This window comes from Augochlora pura, chromosome 10 (genome assembly GCF_028453695.1).
Source record: "Augochlora pura isolate Apur16 chromosome 10, APUR_v2.2.1, whole genome shotgun sequence".
Lineage (NCBI taxonomy): Eukaryota > Metazoa > Arthropoda > Insecta > Hymenoptera > Halictidae > Augochlora > Augochlora pura.
The window spans coordinates 25,374,318-25,393,759 of record NC_135781.1 but is presented as its reverse complement, the minus strand read 5'-3'; the positions used below and the strand labels follow the sequence as shown (position 1 = coordinate 25,393,759).

Sequence of the window (19,442 nt, the reverse complement as noted above, 5' to 3'; positions counted from 1 at the left end):
TCGCGGACGGCGGAGGCGGCTGCCTGCCTTCACCCTCTTCGGTATTGATCCACGTGGCCGGCACGACGCTCGCCGAACAGCCCCGCCGCACGATGGCTACCGATCCTCCTCCTCCTGCTTCTCCACCCCATGGACTTTCACGCGATTTATCAAATTCTTCGGGAATGTTAACCACCCTTCTTCTGGACTCTCCAACGAATCCACGCGAATTTAGGTGCTGATAGCCGTGAGGTGTTGTTGACCCCTAAATGCGGCGAGGGATGTTTTGGACGTCTCGGCCCAAGGGTGTCTGTCGAGCCGATATTAGGAACTTGGAAGTGCAGGATAGGTCGGTCTTGCCGATTGATGATTACATTAGTAGGCGAGTCACGATGATACGCTGCACCTGGTCTCCTTGTTCTGGAATAAATTGTTTAAGTATTATTAAATTATATTTAATAATGATAATAATAATAATAATTATTATTACTATTATCATTTAATAGTAGTTCTTACAAAAACTCACAGATAGCAGAAATACAATACATACAATATCAGACCTCGGTGCTTTTTTTCAAGCATTAGAGACTCGTTCTATAGGTAAGTTAGATGTTACCGAAGACGAGTTCTTAGTTCATAATGCAGGTACACCTTTTTCCTGAAGCTGCAAAGATAAGATTAAATTATGTCCATGATCTAGATCCGTGATGAACATGTTCTTAATACTTTAACAATCCTCATCTTCGAAGAGTTAACATTGCTACAAGTAGTTCTTACGAAATAATCGGATAGGTAATGTGTTAAACTGTGGAGATGAAGGATGAACTCAATTGGCAAAGTATTCTGAAATTCAATTATCATCGGTAACCGTGCATGTGACTCCAGCTTTTCGTCCGGAGATCTTCAATTAACCTCCGGAAGAAAGACCAAATAAAATTTCGATCTAAGTTTGTATATTCACATTAATGTGTTTCTGATAAGGCAGCTGTAAATTTCAGATCGTTCCGATTCGTACAAAGGATTGAAAGCTGAAGCGAGAGAAATTCTAGAGTTCAAAATAGGTCTTTGCCCAATTTCCTCGTGCAAAAATAATCTTCCATTACATTAAAAAGTAACCAATGTAACGAGAGCTAATAGTGAACTCTGGCTTCGATTCGGGTCTCTTGTACAGCAACCCCAGGTGGAGATACCTGAGCAATCGGTATTATTCTCAGTTTAGAAAATATTACTCATTTATTTATCCACTTTCTTTTCATGTTTAAATACCATTTGGAAAATAATTCTTCCACGGACTATCGTTCATGATCTTTCAAAAGCCCATGTATGGTAAAAATACGGCAAAAACGCAAAATATAATTAGTTAAGGTAATAGATAACCAAACTTCAACGAGCTATTAATTATGTTTCATAATGTTTTCACTTATTTTTTTGTATAATATTGATGCCGCAGATTCTCCAAAATAATTCTGCACTCTTGGTTTAGATTTCTATGTTTTAATTTTGCCATAATTAATGTTTTTAGTGATCCTGCACTGTACACATGTGCGCTACGGTGGTGTTTCTAGTGGAGAGAAAGAGAAGCTCAGCTGAATGTCCGTACAACGCCAGTTGGGGTAGCGGCGAAACGCTCAAACTGTTAGCCAATATCAATTGTCAGTAATTTGGCTAACAGTTTGAACGTTTTGCCACTACACCAGTTGGCGCTGAACGAACATCAAACTGAGCTTTACCACTACACTACAAGAGGCGCCACAATCGTAAAAGAATAAGGAGTTATATATGTATTTTACAGAAAATCGTAATTACATATACAGTCAAAACTGTAATAGTTTATAGCATGTAGTGGGTGTACCGAATTATTATAAACATTTTAAGACTGGTGTCACTAATTTTGAACTATTAGTTCTCGAGATATTCAATTTTTTCTCTTTTCGAATTCGATCGCTACGTGACGTGATCTGTTAAGATTGTACGTTCTTTAATTTACAATAAATTAAGTGTTTTATAAAATGACTACAACGAATAATTATAGATTCATCAGACTTGGCAAGAAGTAGTCACTGACTAAGTCAATAACAATTAACTAGATATCTTGTAGATATCAAATCGTACATATATATATACGCAATTGTTACAAGCAAAGGTCTGTTGCTACATCATACGAGCTACGTTTTACATAAAATTGTAAGTTTCAGCAATGTATAGATGAGAATTCAGTTATTGTTTAAATAAAGTGGAGTTCTCGGAGTGTATGTAACAACTGGGTGCTCATAATGTCCCAAATTTAGGGAATTGGGAATGAATTTGTTAAGTACTCTGTACCACACTCATAACCTCAAGAACGTTTGTTAGGTTAGAATCAGAATGGCAGACGTACGTGATATATTGGACATTGAAGTGCCCACGACCAGTGAGCTTACAAAGGAGTCGATTATAGGAGCGGAGAAAAAGAATCGAAAGAAATATGAGTATAAAGTCCCTAAACGGCCCGAGGGTATGCACCGTGAGGTGTTTGCATTGTTGTGCAAAGATAACAATGACGTACCACCGTTGTTTCCAACGGACACAGCAAAAGGATACAAGCAGGTCCGTGCTAAGCTTGGAATGAAAAAAGTCAGACCATGGAAGTGGACTCCTTTTACTAATCCTGCGAGGACAGACGGAGCAGTCTTTCATCATTGGAGACGAGTAGCCGATGCTGGAAAGGAATATCCCTTTGCCAAATTCAATAAGAAGATTCCTATTCCTACCTATACTAATGCAGAATATGTTCAACATTTAGTAACAAATGGATGGACCAGAGCAGAAACAGATCACCTATTTGATCTATGCAGAAGATTCGATCTGAGGTTCATAATAATAAAAGACCGATGGGATCGTACCAAGTTTCCTGCTAGATCTGTAGAGGATTTAAAAGAGAGGTAAGTGAAAGTTCTATATATTTTTATCTATGTTTGTTTATTATGCTAGATTGTAATCTATATTTGCAATGATTGACTATATAATCTATATTTTTCAATACTATTTAGGTATTACCAGGTGTGTGCTGCTCTAACAAAAGCAAAATCCCATACTGATAAGGTCTATATATTTGATGCAGAGCATGAAAAGCGTAGGAAAGAACAGTTGAAGAAATTATTCGAGAGAACACCAGAGCAAGTGGAGGAGGAGCAAATGTTATTAGCTGAATTGAGAAAGATTGAACAGAGAAAGAAAGAAAGGGATCGGAAAACCCAGGATTTACAAAAATTAATAACTGCTGCTGATCATCAAGCTGATCCTAGAAAGAATGAAAGAAAACCTACAAAAAAGAGTGGGGCTTCCTCTAGAAATAGACCAAACAAGACTGATACATCTCACGTACGTAATTCATTGTTATGCGCTAATACTAAAATGGTTTACGCGAATAATACAATGTGTATTTTTATTTCCAGACTGTCGAATCGGCCGGCATCAAGTTCCCAGATTTTAAGAACAGCGGCGTTTCGCTCCGTTCCCAGAGAATAAAGTTGCCAAGTAGCTTAGGTCAAAAGAAAATGAAGGGTATCGAACAAATGCTTAATGAATTGAGATTAGAATTGAATCCGCCGCCTACGGAACAAATCTGTCAGCAATTCAACGAGCTCAGAAGCGACATAGTTTTACATTACGAGCTTAGAAGCGCTCTGTCGACTTGCGATTACGAATTGCAGTCATTGAGGCATCAGTACGAGGCCCTTGCACCTGGGAAGGTAACAATTCGATGCCCAAAAACGTTTCTAATTCAACAATTTACAATACTTCAGGATTTAATGTTTAAAATTTTAACACTTTAGACTCTGACAATACCACCAGCGCTGTTACCAAAAACCGAGCCGGAAGTCAAGGCAGACATAATAGATGTGGTGGGATCACCGAGTATGCCAACGATTACTCCGCTCTGAAATGAACTATTTTCTTCTCCTAGCTGTATATAATTATTTTTTGAGCGTTCGATACGCATATTCATTATGTTACTATTAGTGTACCAATTTTTTATATTGTGTCGAACAGTGATTAAAAATAATTTGACGGATGAAGTTGTTGACACCCACAGCTACTTATTTATTTTCTGACGAAAATGTTTGGGAAATATTTTTTCAATAAAACGCAAAGACCAAGTTGCAATTGATTGCAGTTTTAAAAATAAAAATAACGAAGCAGAAGAAAATGGAGGTTGTCATATTTTATTTAAAATAAAATTTGCCGAATGCCGACACGAACGAGGATGAATGGAAACAATAGAGAGGCTTACTTATATATCTGTGTATTTTATATTGTCGACAAAAAGTAACAATGTACGGTCAAACCGTATAATTTATCTACAACAATCTACAATAGATTACAATATGTTGTCTTGTTTCTTGTTGAGGGTTTAGAGGGAGGCAGGAATTATTAGAATAACGGGGGGAAAAAGGTGGATTCTCGACGGGGCTGGAGGGGGGAGGGGAGGATAGGGGGGTTTAAAAGTGTGGAGAGGAAACATGGTCGATGCAGGCCTTTCTTCGTTCGTGCTCCGTTTAATCGCGATACAGTTGACTGTTTTATAATTCTATATTAAATTACTCGGTAGCCTCTAGCCGTACTTGGTACGGAATAATGCATATATATGTGTCTTCTGCTTCTTAATGATCGATAAACCCACCGCCCGACTTTTTTTTTCTGATCTACGCCGTGCCGTGAGGACTCTCTCGGTCAAAGTTAACTGTTAAAGAGCAAGAGAAAAAGAAGGAAAGAAAGAAAGACAACGACGTAAAAAAGAAACACTGGGCATCGTTGACCCGTATATCCGATGTATTGTTCCTAGATAGCGCATCCCCTCGCCTATCTTTCCACCCACTGAGCAGCGCGCTGACGCTTCGATCCTGTTCCTCGCGAAATCAATCTCGGGGATCATCCGGTAGCTTGATCGTTAAAGCGGTACTCGGCGATTTAATTAATTTCAGAGGCAACCGGAGAGTAATTTTGTTCGCTGACGGGATACTTCGAAAGCCATTAAAAGCGGACGAATAGAAACCGGTTCGGCGAACATGCTTCAACCAAAAGCATCGCGTTCTATACACCTCGCATCGCGATCCAATTGATCAGAAAGTATCCGCCGCTAATTCTATGCAACCGGAAGCTACTCACGCGCTAAGGAACTATTGCAACGCGAAATTCTGGTTGCAATCTATCACGGTGCGATAGAAGTCGTTGTCGAAACATCAATGGCGGCTCGAACCCCTTGTCAAAAGATTTCTTTCATCGAAACGATTCCTTGTTGTTTACAGTTCCGTGTGCCCAAGTAATTCGTCCAAATCTTTATCACAACGCGAAGGGTTAAAGCGTATAGTTTCCAAAAGACTCGCGTAAATTCGTAAGCGATCAACTTCTCTAATTTATCGTCGATCATCGCGAGTGAACGGTTTCGATATTTACTGCGGATTAAACTGCGGTCGATCGGCGTTATCTTTTATTTCGTATCGCGTGTGTGTTTTGGAGATTGAAGTTCCCAGTCGGTTGACAGGCCAGCGAAAAATAGTTCTCCGTTAGTATCGCAAATCGAAAAACAAATCGACGGTGCCCGGAGTTGCTTGCCACCACGGTTCCGAAGGTACAGAGACGTGTCGCGCGATCGCGACAGGGGATGATGAACGATCGAGCGCGTCAGCGCGATCCGTTCGACCGAATGTTTGTCGCGCTTTTTCAGGGGTTGATCCTTCCTTTGCCCACGCGGAGAGCCCGGTCTGGCGATGTTCTGAATTTCTGGCACAGCAAACGTGTGGGGCGGGGTGAAACGAGGGAAAAAGGATCGAGCCACGAATAAAGGAACGCCGCTGCTGCCAAACATACGTGTCTATATGTACATACATACACCCTGCTATACATGTATACATGTACACACATACCGGTAGCAATAATAATAACAATAATCATAATGCTAGTAGCCGTAAGAATAACCGGTGGACCTGGGTCGTTCACGCGAATCGATGCTTGTGCAAATTTATTCTATTCTCAACGAGGAATTTATGAACCGTAGAAAGACGAAGAATATTTCCTCGAAGTTTCACATGTTTCAGCGGCTTTCAAACGCTCCCCGTTTTCATCCGTTTTCGTTTCGCGTCTGAATTTGACCGATGGAATTTTCTTTGCAATTTCGCATTTCGAATGCATAAAGTAGAACGCAATTGTGAAGGAACCAAAGATTTTACAGTAATCGGAGACAGAAACTCGGCGAATGTTCACTTTACGATCGTGAGAGGGTTGGTAACAATGACTTAAATGTTCCTCAAGAAGTTCCGTCTGAATGTTCGCTAGATATTTTTCTCTTGAATTCCGTTAATTATTTGAATTTTTCACGGATTCTGTTCTATGGTAACTTTCCAAACGATGCAAAAATTGTATGAATTTGAATTCCAGGATCTTCCCGGCAGCTACTTCCGAGGAACGTGCGAGGATTAATAGGCTTCCGGTAATTAATAACCCACGATCCATGATACCGAGGAGCTTCCTGCTGTCTTTCTAAGGTTGGCGCAACGATTTTGATAGCACGGCGATCGCGTGAAGGTCCATGGTCCGCCAACAAGTAACACGAACAACTTGTAATGTACAGAGCGAGCGTATGGTCGATGGGAGGAGCCAGAAACGAGACCGTCGAAATCCTTGAGTGCTCCATCGCGCAACTATGAACACGAAAATGGACCTTAGAACGCAAGAAGTCTATTTGTTGCCACCGAATATCCGGCGTGCAGCATGCTCGTGCTCTCTTCCATCGACGATACGCGTTCGTTTAACAAAACCTTCTCCCTTCGTCTGTCACCTCGCGTGTCACGCCATTCCCTTCTTTCCTCCATCGTGTCTCTCATTCTCTCTCTCTCTCTCTCTCTCTCTCTCTTCCTCTCTCTCTCTACAATAGGTTTTCGTTTTATACTCCCCCCAAAACTACCCTCCGCTCTCCGTTCCGTTTCCATTTTTCTGTTCGTTTTTTATTATTTTTTTTTGTTTCGTTTCGTTTTGTTTCTGTTCGGTTGCACAACGGGAATTTATTGATTCGACGACGTTCGAGCGATCCTGCAACTGACCGGAGAAGAGACTTGTCTCGTTAGTTTTTTTTTTGCTTCGTTTATAATACCATTAGTAGTTTTTATCTTTATCGTTATTTTATTTTTTTTGTGTGTCGCTTTTGCTGCAAGTTTTTCTTCGTATAACATGTAACATGAGAAATCGTATTCTTATTCGTTAAAGACATTCCCTACACAACACGGCTACGGTAATGCGTCATGGATATGTGCGCAAGTGCGTGTGAAGAATATACGAGGAGAGGGAGAGGGAGATGGAGAGGGACTGCGAGAGAGAGAGAGAGAGAGAGAGAAGGAGGGACAAGGTAAGCTTTATAGAACTTGAGAGTGAGAGAGATAGCTTAAAAGAGAGCATGAGGGAGAGAGAGAGAGAGAGAGGGAGGGAGGGAGAGATAAAGAGAGGGAGGAATATGGAGGCGCAAGCAAGAAGACGAGGACAAGGTTCTAAGGTTCAAGGGCCAGAAGAGAGAGGAACATCGGGGTCTCTGCAGAACAGGGCAGGTCGTTTCGGGTCGTTACGGGTCGTTAGGGGTCGTTTCGGATGTTCGGGTCGGAGCCGGGCGAATTCGGGACTGTCGAAGTGTGTCCGCACGTACGCGCGCGTACGCACGTGCGCACATAGGCACACACGTTTTTTTAATAAAGTTTATATGTATAGACTTCTGTATATACTGCTAATCATTGATTTCCGCCTTTCCTCGGTTATGTATATATATACACATAGGTATATGTACAGTACATATATATGTGAATATATATAATCGCTATAATAGTAACATATACGCTCGACAATTGCGCTGATTTTTTTCTTTCTCTCCCTCTTTCCCTCTCCCTCCTTCATTCTCTCTCTCTCTTGTTTGTATACGCATTCTCACTCGCATTCGTTCATCGTCACTCACACTGTGTCCCTTGCACCCTCTTTGTTTCTTCTCTCTCTCTCTCTCTCTCTCTCCCTGTCCCTCTCTCTCTTTTTCTCACTCTTTTTCACTATCTCGCCGTCTCTCTCTCTCTCTCTCTCTCTCTCTCTCTCTCTCTCTCGCACACACGCTTCAGCTTGCCTATAATTAATATTCTATTCTGTAATTGTATATAACTACAACGCTATGGTAGACAACAACAAGTAATGTTATCCTAAACTTGTTCTCACCTGCATTTTCTCTATGTCGTATTTCGTATATGTCGTAAAAATGTTGTATATAATGATATTAATATTGTTTATATATTCTGTATTATTGCACGCGGACGTGGACCGCGACGGCGTCGGTCGACACGATTTTCGAATCGAATTTCGATCTCCCGTTAATTCACCCGCCGGTACGGGGACCACCGGACTTCTTCGACGTCGATTCCGTCGCGGCGAACGTTTGTTCACTTTTTTTAAACACATCAGCCTGTTACGTTTTCCGCTTTTTCTGTTTTTTTCCTTTTTTTGGGTTTGCTTGTCGCGTGACGTTTTTCTCGTCCACTACATTACGCTTTCTTTATCTGTATTTTATTATGTTTATTTTTTTTGTTTTTGGTTTGCTTGCTTGTTTGCTTGCTTGTTCAACTATTTTTTGTTTTGCGCTTAAACCCTCGCGTGTAATGCTTCGCTTGCTCGCGCGCGCTCGCGTTCGTTTCAGCTTGTTCTCGCTCTAAGGATTATTTAAGCCCGAAAACTCGTCGTCCTGCGTGAGGCGTGAGTTGTAAACGCGTGGTCGTTGGTGCTGCAGCATGTAATATGACCGCCATTGTTCGCGCGAAGGTACTTACTTTTACTTCTCCTCCTCTTTACATGCTCGTTTTCTGTTTTTCGTCCCACCGGTGTTTTTTCCGTATGAAAGGTTTTCTCTTGTTATTTCTACTTTTTTTGCTCTTTTACTTGGTTTTTCCGCCTTACTAATCGTGATATATTGTTTTTCCCTCACTTTCTCTCCCTCTCTCTCTCTCTCTCTCTCTTTTCTGTATGTATATCGAGACAAACGAAAAAGCGTGGTCGGTCGTCCATCGAGAAGATCGATTTGCCGTTTACATATTTCGACGGGTATCACAAAAATCGTCAAATCGCTTGTCGAGACCTCTCGTTGTATCTCGAGCAAATTGCACGTGCACGCTGCAATCCGTAGTAAAATTCATAAATATTTTATCATTTATGTATCGTTTATGTATTAGTTAATAATGTACGGTGCTACGCGGGTTCTTCCTTTCTCCTCTCGTCTAATCGCATGTACCCTAAATGTCCGCGAGAAACAGAATCGGCAGTCGCGCGACCGAGTTCAACCCTCTCGCTGCCGTTGTTCTTCCACGCACTTCCCGTCAACCAAAATTTATTCGGAAAATAATTAGCTTCCCTGAATCGAATACGCAGAAACGTTCGCAGTCGACGAAATTAGTTATTTCGATCCTCCACTTGGACTTCAACCCTTCACCAGTCGCGTGATTTTTGGTTTCCTCGATTCGAAACAACTAAAACTTGCAAATAAATCCATTTCTACAGGCGGCGCGACACTGGTCGAGAGTTACAGTTGCAAACATTATAATATATTCAACATGGATTCACATCGAAATGATAAACGAAAATCAATCTTGCCTCGCAGCATTAAACTGTAGCGCGATGATAGCGGATTACCTTAATCTACTGTTTGCACAGTGATACCACCATACAATGAACAAATTATTAACGATTCACTTATCCGTAGAGTCCACCCGAAGGGTTGGTCGAAATACGGAATTTCTGTTTTCCTCTGTGAAGCAAATTCCACAATCGAGGCTGAGCAATTCTATACCTATTCCACTTGCTATGCCACTCTGAAAAACAGTAGATCAGAAAATCAGTAACACCAGTGTTTCAAATATACCAATAACGTTTTAGGAAAATAAACAACTACGAATTGCGATAATCTCTAATTCACGGAAACATTAAAAACTGAGATGACAGTGAATATACTTGGGCATAACGATGCAGTGGACAGGCGTGCATCCTCTGGGACCGCGAACGGGAAGCCTTCCTTCAGATCTGAACTAGGTTCCAGGGCCGTTTTGAGCATTTCAAAATTTCCAGAACTGGTCTAAAAGAGGAACTAATTTCGAAAGAGGCTGCTTCGCGCAGCTGGCCCTGGTGTCGCTAATTTACCAGGCTGCTTTGCGTCTTCGTCGCCATATCGTATTCCCATCGAATCCACAAGATTTCTCTCTGTACCGTTATCAATTTCCCAGCACAAGATTCTGTAACTTATTCGGACGAAAGACAACGAAACTATGTAGAATGACGGAGCAGACGACGAACGGAGCGATGAAATACTAAAGGGCAGAGAAAGGGTTGTAACGGGACCGACAACGGCGCGTGTTTTCGTACGCACGAGCGAAAGAAAGCATTTTATCGTAATAAAATCATCCTCGGACTTGCTCTCATCCAGAACGTATACAACGTTAGAACCTTTATATATTTGTATGCGCTGCTGCAATGTATATAAGTATGTATATGCATATATATACATATACATAACATAAATGTATATATGATACAATATATCACATACGATATAATATAATATATCGTATATAATATATGTATGTATACGTATATATAATAGTTGTATTATTTATAATATCCTTCTTCTCCGCTCCTCCCTTTCTATCTCTCTCTCTCTCTTTCTCTCCCTCTCCCCCCACTCTCTCTCTCTCTCTCTCATTTTATTTGTTTCCCATCCTCCGTGTCCGTTCTCGCTAAGGTATCTGAGTAAACCTAGGTATCGTTTTCTCGTCTCTCCCTCTGTGTATGTACCTCATAAAATCCGGATCTCATCAACTACATCGTATCTCCGGTATACGTCTACTACTTGTGGCGATGGACGGGGGTAAAACCCTATGGTAATGCGACGAATTCAACAACGACAATCATAAAATATATGTATATATGTATGTGTTGTCCGCGTGTGTACGTGTCCCGTGTTCGCGTGTGTGTGTGTTTCTGCTGCGTGTATCGACCGTCTGTCGTATTTCTTTGTACATACATCGAAAGTAATCTATGCTACACTCCCACGTCACCATACTCACGTCCAGCAGAATTACTCGGAACTCCCTTTGGGAATCGATTGTAATTGAACGTCAGTATAAAAAAAAAAACGCACGTGAAAAAAAGAACCGGAACAAACGAGACCGCACGTATGTACATATTATATTATATACGTATAAATATATATAATATATACAATATGTGCGTTCGTACGCGCAAGCGCGCCCGCGCTGTGTCTATGTCCATGCTACTTCATGTATTTATATTTCGTGTGCGCATGTGTGTGTGTGTGTGTGTGGGTGGGTGTTTTTCTGTTTGTTTCGTGTCTGTTTATTACATGTAACTAATCACAAGAAACAATGGCATACGCCGAAGATCGATAATTTGCCCGGCCCCAGTTTTGTCTATCACGCGTGCATTTGTTTTGTCGCACGCGCGCACACACGTCCTTATATTGTAATACAGTGGTGTGTGCGCGTCCAGTGTGTGTGCGCGCGAGCGCGCGCGCGCGCGTCCCCAACAACGATCTGCACGCGATCGGATCGAGATCGTCGGGTTCCGATCGAGATCCGACAACAGTAATATATGTATATATATATAATAATCTTTAATCATATATATATATAGAAACTCTGAAACGCGTTTGTATTCTCTCTGTTTTCTTTTTCTTTCACCTAAATATCTTACGAATTACGTAACGCTAATAATACCGCTAAAGTGATCAGTTACCTCTATAATAGTCAATGTCTCTTTGTCTTTGATATGTGCGTTCGCGCCTTCTCGTTTGCCAAGAGAATATGTTTAAGCCTTTAAGCGGAATTTCGTTTCTCGTCGCTGCGTACCTTCTGTTTCTTTTCCCTCTATCTCTCTCTCTTTCTCTCTCTCTCGCTCTCTCTTCCTCGTACACACATTTACACGCACTCACACGCGCTCCTGCAATTCTACACGCATACTCGCGCGCGCGCGTTCACGATGCTACAATTCTTTTCATTCGTGGTACCGTCGCTCGACCATCTAGAAAATAACGTTGGACCACCGGACTGGGGACTGTTACGCGGCACGCAACGATTTTTTAGTTCGGTAACAGGATGTTTTTGTAGCTAAAAACGTGGAAACGGTCCACGAACATTGACACGATTTTAAACAAGGTGAACGTTTCCGTTTATCGTAAAATAAGCCAGGAACCCTGGAATTTGCATAAAGATTCGTAGTCCGGTGGTCACGAAACAATGACGGAGCGTTTTGCTCGGCCCATTGGAAATGCGAAAGCTCCTGACCGACAAGAATTTACGTATTGTACGTACACAATCGACCGAAACTTTGTAATCACTCTGTGAATCGATAACAGTTAACGTGCACACGCGAATGAACAAATATTAGCCCGACGATAATAGAAAATTCATCCTCTTTTCGAACATTGCGATAGAACTCAGAGAAACAGAGGTATTTTGAAAAAGATTTTTACTCAAAATGGAGCAAAAATTGAGCGCAGGAAATTCGGAAATCAAGGCACCCTATTCGCGCATCGTTTCCCCGCAGTCGTACGAACCGTGCTCATATGGTTCCCGACACGTGGCAAGTCCCGAGAAAGTTTCGGAACCGGGTCGCGCCGAAACGATCCAACGCCCACGCGATTATATAAAAATGATTCTCGAGGCGCTGGCCACGTCTACATTTTTCGGGCAACGTCGCGAACAGAATCGTAACTCGATGTGTCCCCGTTCACCCTCACGGCGATGTATATCCTAAAGTATTATAAAGTAGAAATTATGAGCGCGATAGGACCGTCGAGCGTCGAACCTCCTCTCGGCCGACCTTCGCCTTATCACGCGATTCCTCGTTCATCCGCGGCCGGCGTGGCGCTTATCATTTCCGTGCGTCGCCTTCCAACGAGAACAACGTAACAAAATCTATTGTTGGTCTCTTCGTTCGTATCTCGTTAGAGTTTCTATGGCTCCGCCGCGGCGCGCCGACTCTGGTCGACCTCTTTCCCGGCTCCGCTCCGCTCCGGCGCGATTTGCAGCGATATATCGAGCGGGGACCACACGGCCGAGAGGCAATTTCGAGGCTCGAACGGTTGTTCGCCTTGATTCGCGACCCTAAATCCGCTAAACGCAGGCTGGATCTCCGTTTCTTCTGCGCGACCCCGCTCCCAACGTTCTGCGAACACTGTCTGAGATCAAACTGGCGATCTGGGCCAGGAGATTGTGGAAATTAAGCTGCACCTCGTCGACTACCACGATTTTTGATTTTTAAAATTAGTTGATCAGCGATTTTTGTATAAAAAAGATAGTTTCGTAACTCGACGTGTTACGGAATAGAATTTCATATGGGATAGAATTTCGCTTCGACAATTCTTGAACCGCTTGAAATTAAGATATAAAATAATTGCATAATTATCGGTCGTGGAAGTCGACTAGGATGGCAGATCGATCTCGTTGAACGCGTAATACTTTTCTCTGCGAAATCTGCATCGCGAGCGCGCGCCCTCGCATACAAACGCACACACGCTGACGTTCTCTCTTTCGTTTCCACGGCGCGGCGTGGTGTGCTAAAAACCGCTACGGACCGCAAGAAATGGCGCCGACGTTTCGCATTCTCTTGTCTCCTCTCGTTCGAACGTAATTTGTTGATCGGTGATCGATACCTCGGGAAGATCGTATTGTGCATCTTTCGCTACTTGCTTCGCGGTTTTTATCATTTACAAGAACTATTAAGAAACGCTACATCCTATCGGCTACTTCTCGCTAAATGCTTTCCTCCCATCCCCTTTGGTTCGTTACGCGTGTCCGCACGCTTTCTGTTCCGCCTGCACGCTTGCACCTGTTCGGGACCGATCCGTGTCCATTTACGATCGATCACATCCAACTACGACCGGTTCCTTCGACTGTTCGGGCTCTCGGTCGCTCTGCGTCGAGCGAACGTGAAGAAGAACAGCCGGCCCTGAAGAACAGTCTCGTTAACGAATGGGCGGGGTCATCGACGAGAATAGATCAGGCGTGTGCTACGAGCGTCTCGAATTGCTCCCGGAGCAACGTTCAGGACGAACAACGTTGTGAAAGCCAGGAACTGTCTATCTTGCAATTGAAGACTGCCCGTGTTGTGCTCTCTTCCTCTTCCTGCGCAGCGGCCGCGATGGTTGTCCGCAGAGCAATTCGTGCCTATGCCTGAACTAGATCGACGAGCTGAATCATTAGAACGAATCGGTAGATAATAAGGCTGACAGACGCGACGATTTCTCCTTCCCCTTCGGTTCTCCTAGGTCAGGCATGGACAACGGGCTCTCTTTCTCTACCCTCGAGAGCACTCTGAATTACCCTTTCGAGGCAGACAACGTCAGAGTAAGAAGAGACGTTCAATCTCACGATAGAAGATCGTCCGATCTTCCTCTCCAACTGGGGACAGTAGGCGTGGCCTGCTTCGAGAGGGCGTGGTTTCGTTGCTCCAACGAGCCGGGACAGCGAGCCACGGGGCAATCTCTGCTTACGCTTGCTCCGAGTGGTCTCTCGTGCAATCGTTCTTGCTCAGCGAACTTGTCGTTTCTTGCACGAGCCAGCGACAGCAGGTAGGGATGAGATCGTGGCTGGCCAAAGAGAGCTGAAGCGCGTTAGCAGCTGAATCGCGAGCCGGATGTTCCTTCGTTGCCGAGGATGTATAAAAGTACGTCGTGAAGCGAATGTCGCCGCCGAATCAGTTCAGCTCTCTCAATCTCTCCCTTCTTCTCTCTATCTCTCTCTCTCTCTCTGTTGTTCCGCCTCACGCTTCGTTCAACACCTGCTGGTGTTGTTCCTTGCCGATCCCGTTTCCAGCGTCGACTTACCTCGCGTTCCCCACAGTTCCCATTTTTTTGGCTGTTTTCTGTTTCTTCTTTAGTAAAAAGCTAGGCCGCTGTTAGGCGTTCAGGGCGGTTCCCGATACGTAACGCGTCTCCCTCCTCCCCCTCTCTCTCATTTTCTTCCTTCCTCTGACTTTATTATTTTCTTTCATTCTCTTTGCATCGTTCCGAACAGTCACTTACCGCAAAAAATTTTCGAACCGTGTCCTTAAACTTAATCGATATCACGTTACAACTATCGTTAATTCTACGCGTTTAAAACGTACTTTGAAACATTTCATATAATACAGAATCTGTTTAACGGTTAATTAAAAATCTTCATCCGATTATCTCTCTCTTTCTCTCTCTCTCTCGTTCTTTCTCTCTCGTTCTTTCCCTCTCACTCGCACTTTCACACCATTTAAGTCTGTACATGTTTCCCGTTCTCTCTACCGCACTCTCTGTTTCTCTTCGCGTGTACATGTAACAACAACGATGATAATGACAATGACGACGACAACGATGACGATGATGATGATGACTATGATGTTAATGAACGATAACGAGGATGGTAATGGTGAACAATGGTCGCAAGGATGGCGATGACGGTCGTCGCAGTGGTAATCATAATAACGGTAATAATCATAGTCGTAAGAATAATCCAACATTGTCTAAACGGTATCACCATAGCGTGTCATAGCGTGACATCGAGAACTCGAAAGAATGTTAGCGAAAAAATAGCTCGGTGAGTGACGGCAACTAGCGGGACCGTGAAGCTGAGGTCTTTTATTCGCGCGAACATTTCTCTGACGGCTTTATCTATCGCTTCACGGTGCCCACATGGCCGTGCTTCGTTAGTTCGAAGACGCGTTCTGTTCGCAGCGACTTGGTCAATGTTTCTCTTGTCGTTGTTTTGTTGGAACGCACCTGATTTAAGTATATTAAGATGTTTCGATAGAGACAGATTTATCGGCCATTTTGTTAACACTATTCAAACGCTTCCGTGAGGAATTATTCGTCTTCGCTTTCAATAAAGTGTTTATCTTGCTGCATAAAACAAGGATTTAAATAACACCGAACCTATGAACCCAATGCATCGTTGTATTATTAGATCAAGTCATAAATAACTTCCGATGCAGCTGGATAGAATATATTGTTCATATTCATCACCGAAACATTTGTTTTGTATGTATAAGTCACCGGGATTAACAAGGTTTTGCGTTCACCAAATTGACAAGGCATCTAAATAAATAAAAAATAAAAAAAAATAGATAAATAAAAGAGCAAAGTAAATGTCAGATAACAAAACGGAACTTATTTATGACTCGATTTAATAAACCATTCCTTAAACACGTCCAAACAACGTTCCGGTTGAATCGTCGCCTGCAAGTACATACATAGATCGTGCTTTCTTCGCGAATTTTTGAGAAAAATTGGCAAATTTCGGAGACCGATGACCCAGTCGCTAGACAGATCGCGTTTAAGTCTATCCGCGGAGAGAGCCGCGTGATTCTGCTCGGCGTAAACGCGATTACCATCAATAGGTGCAGAGCAAGCGTCGCGGTGCTCGATTTTAATGGTCGCCGAGCTGTTCGCGCGGCCATCTTACGCGGGCATGCGTCTCCTCGGGATCTCTACGCGCTTTAGGAATGTTCGATCAGCTCGCATGCCGCTTACGTAGACTAGGTTTTTGCTGAGTAGTACAGTAATTGAGGTTTAAAAACGAGCGCGGCTCGGACCGGAAGCGCGCGTTTCGATCTGTTCGCGCGAACATAGTCCGATGCGGCGCGGCTCGGATCCGATCCGACGACTGACATAGATCGATTTCTCCAGATGGATGCAGCGATCATCGAGTCGGTCTAGATATCCGCTCGCGTTCGAGGTCCGCGTTCTCGTTCGCGAAACAACGCATTATCAAGGCAAAAACAGACTTCTCACGAACACCGCGGACGATTCTAGCCGAAACAATGGATCTTGGACCGCTTTGAACACCCCGAACGATTCGCTTTCCTCTTAATTACCAATTATTACGCATAAAAGTAATGACGTTATCGAGAATCTGACTGCGGTATTGTATCGTTTTAACAGGGAGTGTTTCCGTTTCAAGGGATGTTAAAATTGTAGTAGTTCCTTTCGTTGCACGTTGCATTTCCGCGAACGTTACGAAAGCACATAATCCACAGCGTGTTTTCACGATGCAATTATATGATCGCGAGTGGTGGATCGAATCAGCGAGCAGCTTGTTATATTTTCTTTTTGAATAAAAGATAAGAATGTACGTGGACAAGAGAGGCCGCCGTTCGATAACGGTGGAGGTAAAAGGATCTTCGCTTACGATGGTTACGTAAAACGGCGCGACGGAGTTTGATTTTACCAGGAAACACGTACCCGTTTGACGCAGTCGATGCCAATGACGTAGACTTGCCATTTTCCACGGGTTTCAATTATTTAACACCGAACTTACCATGTTAGTAATATTGACCCGGTTTCAAATTTCTTGTTCTGTGGTTGCTGACATCGGAAAAACTCTTTTATAGGAAACGATCGAACAGATTTCTTAATTCAAACATACGTTATAATAAAAATGGTGAAAATTCTATCGCAACGTAGTCGTGTCATTCATTTTGAGACAATACACGTCAGTCACATTTCATGCTCGGTACATTTAGTGTTAAGAATTTTGTGGGTGGGTTCGAAACCTCGTTGATCATCGTAATCGTTTGGAGTGGTATGTACGACGAGGTCGGAGAAATTGTTCGAAGCATCGCGGACCCTTGAATCGCTGAGGATTTGGCATGCCGATCATCGCAGCCGACCCGAGACCGAATAAGTGTCTAGACCCTACGATTTACAGGCGAGAAGAGACTGTTGTCTTAGAGAGAGAAATCAGCGAGCGGTCGGGCCCATCCATCGTCTAACGAGAGCGTCTATCGTGCCGGTACGATGGGTTCGTGCCAATAGAGAGGTTCGATCGCGGCGCGGCCGGCGCGGGGCCAGTTCGATCATCGATCGGTTACGCCGTGGAACTGGCTTGCGGCTTGGCGATGCCGGGACCATCGTTTACACGGTTCAGCGAGAGTTCATTGTCCACTTGATCGAGACAATTTGGCAGTTCAACCGACGCGACGCCGCCTTTGGTGTGATCGAAGCGGAGAACATCGACGGATTTGGTCGGCCTCCCGTTAGGTCGTCCGCGGAACATCGTGCGAGAGGTACGCGTCGATCGTCGTTCGGATCTAGAATAAACCGTCGAGGTTCGCCGGAGGCTAACGAGAGGCGTTGACGATCGGATCGTCCAAGACGCTAGGATAACTAGGATAAGTATCGTAGAGGAAATCGTAGAAGAAGTAGAAGTAGAAGAAGAAGAAGAAGAAGAAGAAGAAGAAGTAGAAGAAGATGAAGAAATCGAATTATAGAATACAACGAGAACAGTGAGAACAGTAGAGGAGTTAAAAAGGGGGTTGTGGGACGCGCGGCGAAGTAGGGGGTTTTGCTTTCTGCCCCCTCACCCTTCTCCCGGATTCTAGAAAGTCGCGGTTGTCTGTTATACGGTCGCGCGATCGTTGGCACGATCGGCCAGACCCGCTCGCTGCGGCTAAACAAAAACCGGCGCCCGTTCCCGTCGTTCGCCGGACAACGGCGCACCGCGGTTTCACGGTTCTTAAGGAGATGAGTATTTTGTTTCAGGTATTTCAAGGTTTATACAATATGTACACGTAGTAGTTAATATACTTGCCGAGCTAGTGTCGAACGCAGAACGCAACAAACAAACGTAAAAACAAACGCACGCTTCGTTTAGTCGCGCCGAAGCCGACACTAGGCGTGAGATCGCCGTCGGTCACCGGCCCTATATATGGGTTAGAATCACCCGTTTCGATTTTCTAGGGGATTCTCAGCTGGGATACCTGGGAATCGGGGGTTCGGTGGGGTGGGGGGGTTTTCTGTGTCAACAGTTTTCGAGAGTTGTATCCCGGGAAAGGCTGTGGTCCGTCGCCCGTTCCTCGCCCGATCGATTCGAGGAGGAGACGCGGTCACCGTGGTCGCCGCGACGACGGAACGATGCCTATCACGAGATTACGAGACCCGTATGTGTGCGTCGATCCGCGGTCCATCTTTCTGGACACCTGGCTTGCTGCCGATCGCGTGCTCCTCCTCTCCGAGCTCGGTCCTAGACCGGACAGACCAGGAACTCGTACTCGAACATCAACGAGACCGCCACAAACACGAAGTACAGGAGGAACATCGTGAACCCGAGGCCCTTGTTCATCCGCCACTTGAAGCACGCGATGCTCATGATCACGAACAACAGCATGCAGAACAGGATCGCTATGCTGCACACCATGCCCACCGAGTTCACCTCCACCGGTTTCCCGTATATCAGGCCGTACAGCAGCCAGGGCACCGGAAGCCTGTCGACAGAAAAGTTATCACGATTTTAGTCCGAATTACGCTTGCTTACAAACTTCTTCTGAATACTCTTGGAAATTGTCTGCGTAACACCTGCAATCATTTTAGTAAGTTCATGATAATTATTTAATATAAAATTTAAAATATAGCCTTCATTAGTCACAAGATATAG

At 43.9% G+C, this 19,442-nt stretch overlaps 2 protein-coding genes and 1 long non-coding RNA gene across 4 annotated transcripts in view; 1 reads left to right on the top strand and 2 right to left on the bottom strand.

The window, feature by feature from the left end:
* Positions 1-1,735: 1,735 nt before the first annotated feature.
* Dmap1 (DNA methyltransferase 1 associated protein 1) lies at positions 1,736-4,037 on the top strand. 2 transcript variants are annotated; one of them, XM_078193127.1, is made up of 5 exons: positions 1,736-1,948; positions 2,012-2,900; positions 3,009-3,339; positions 3,414-3,710; positions 3,795-4,037. In XM_078193127.1, the coding sequence occupies exons 2-5, from the start codon at positions 2,344-2,346 to the stop codon at positions 3,900-3,902; spliced, it is 1,293 nt and encodes a 430-aa protein (XP_078049253.1). In that variant the 5' UTR covers positions 1,736-1,948; positions 2,012-2,343; the 3' UTR covers positions 3,903-4,037. The 2 variants fall into 2 exon arrangements, with proteins under 2 accessions (XP_078049253.1, XP_078049252.1); XM_078193126.1 differs by having other exon boundaries at positions 1,736-2,163; positions 2,332-2,900.
* Positions 4,038-6,894: 2,857 nt separating this feature from the next.
* LOC144476578 (uncharacterized) lies at positions 6,895-13,551 on the bottom strand. Its single transcript, XR_013495049.1, has 2 exons — positions 9,982-13,551; positions 6,895-9,842 (listed from the first exon to the last, which is right to left on the bottom strand). It is a non-coding gene; the product is annotated as an uncharacterized LOC144476578 (long non-coding RNA).
* The window catches only part of Nckx30c (solute carrier family 24 member Nckx30C), a 112,058-nt gene continuing 106,161 nt past the window's right edge, over positions 13,546-19,442 (bottom strand). The window contains exon 7 of the mRNA XM_078193687.1: positions 13,546-19,272. Coding sequence (XP_078049813.1) covers positions 19,032-19,272 — 241 coding nt within the window. The 3' untranslated portion in view covers positions 13,546-19,031. The remainder of the gene's footprint in view (positions 19,273-19,442) is intronic.

Excerpts from the sequence above, each read along its gene's own strand:
- Dmap1 (XM_078193127.1), top strand. The coding sequence starts at position 2,344 with ATGGCAGACGTACGTGATATATTGGACATTGAAGTGCCCACGACCAGT. Across the intron at positions 2,901-3,008 it reads GTAGAGGATTTAAAAGAGAG|GTATTACCAGGTGTGTGCTG; the intron begins GTAAGTGAAAGT and ends AATACTATTTAG. Across the intron at positions 3,711-3,794 it reads AGGCCCTTGCACCTGGGAAG|ACTCTGACAATACCACCAGC; the intron begins GTAACAATTCGA and ends TTAACACTTTAG.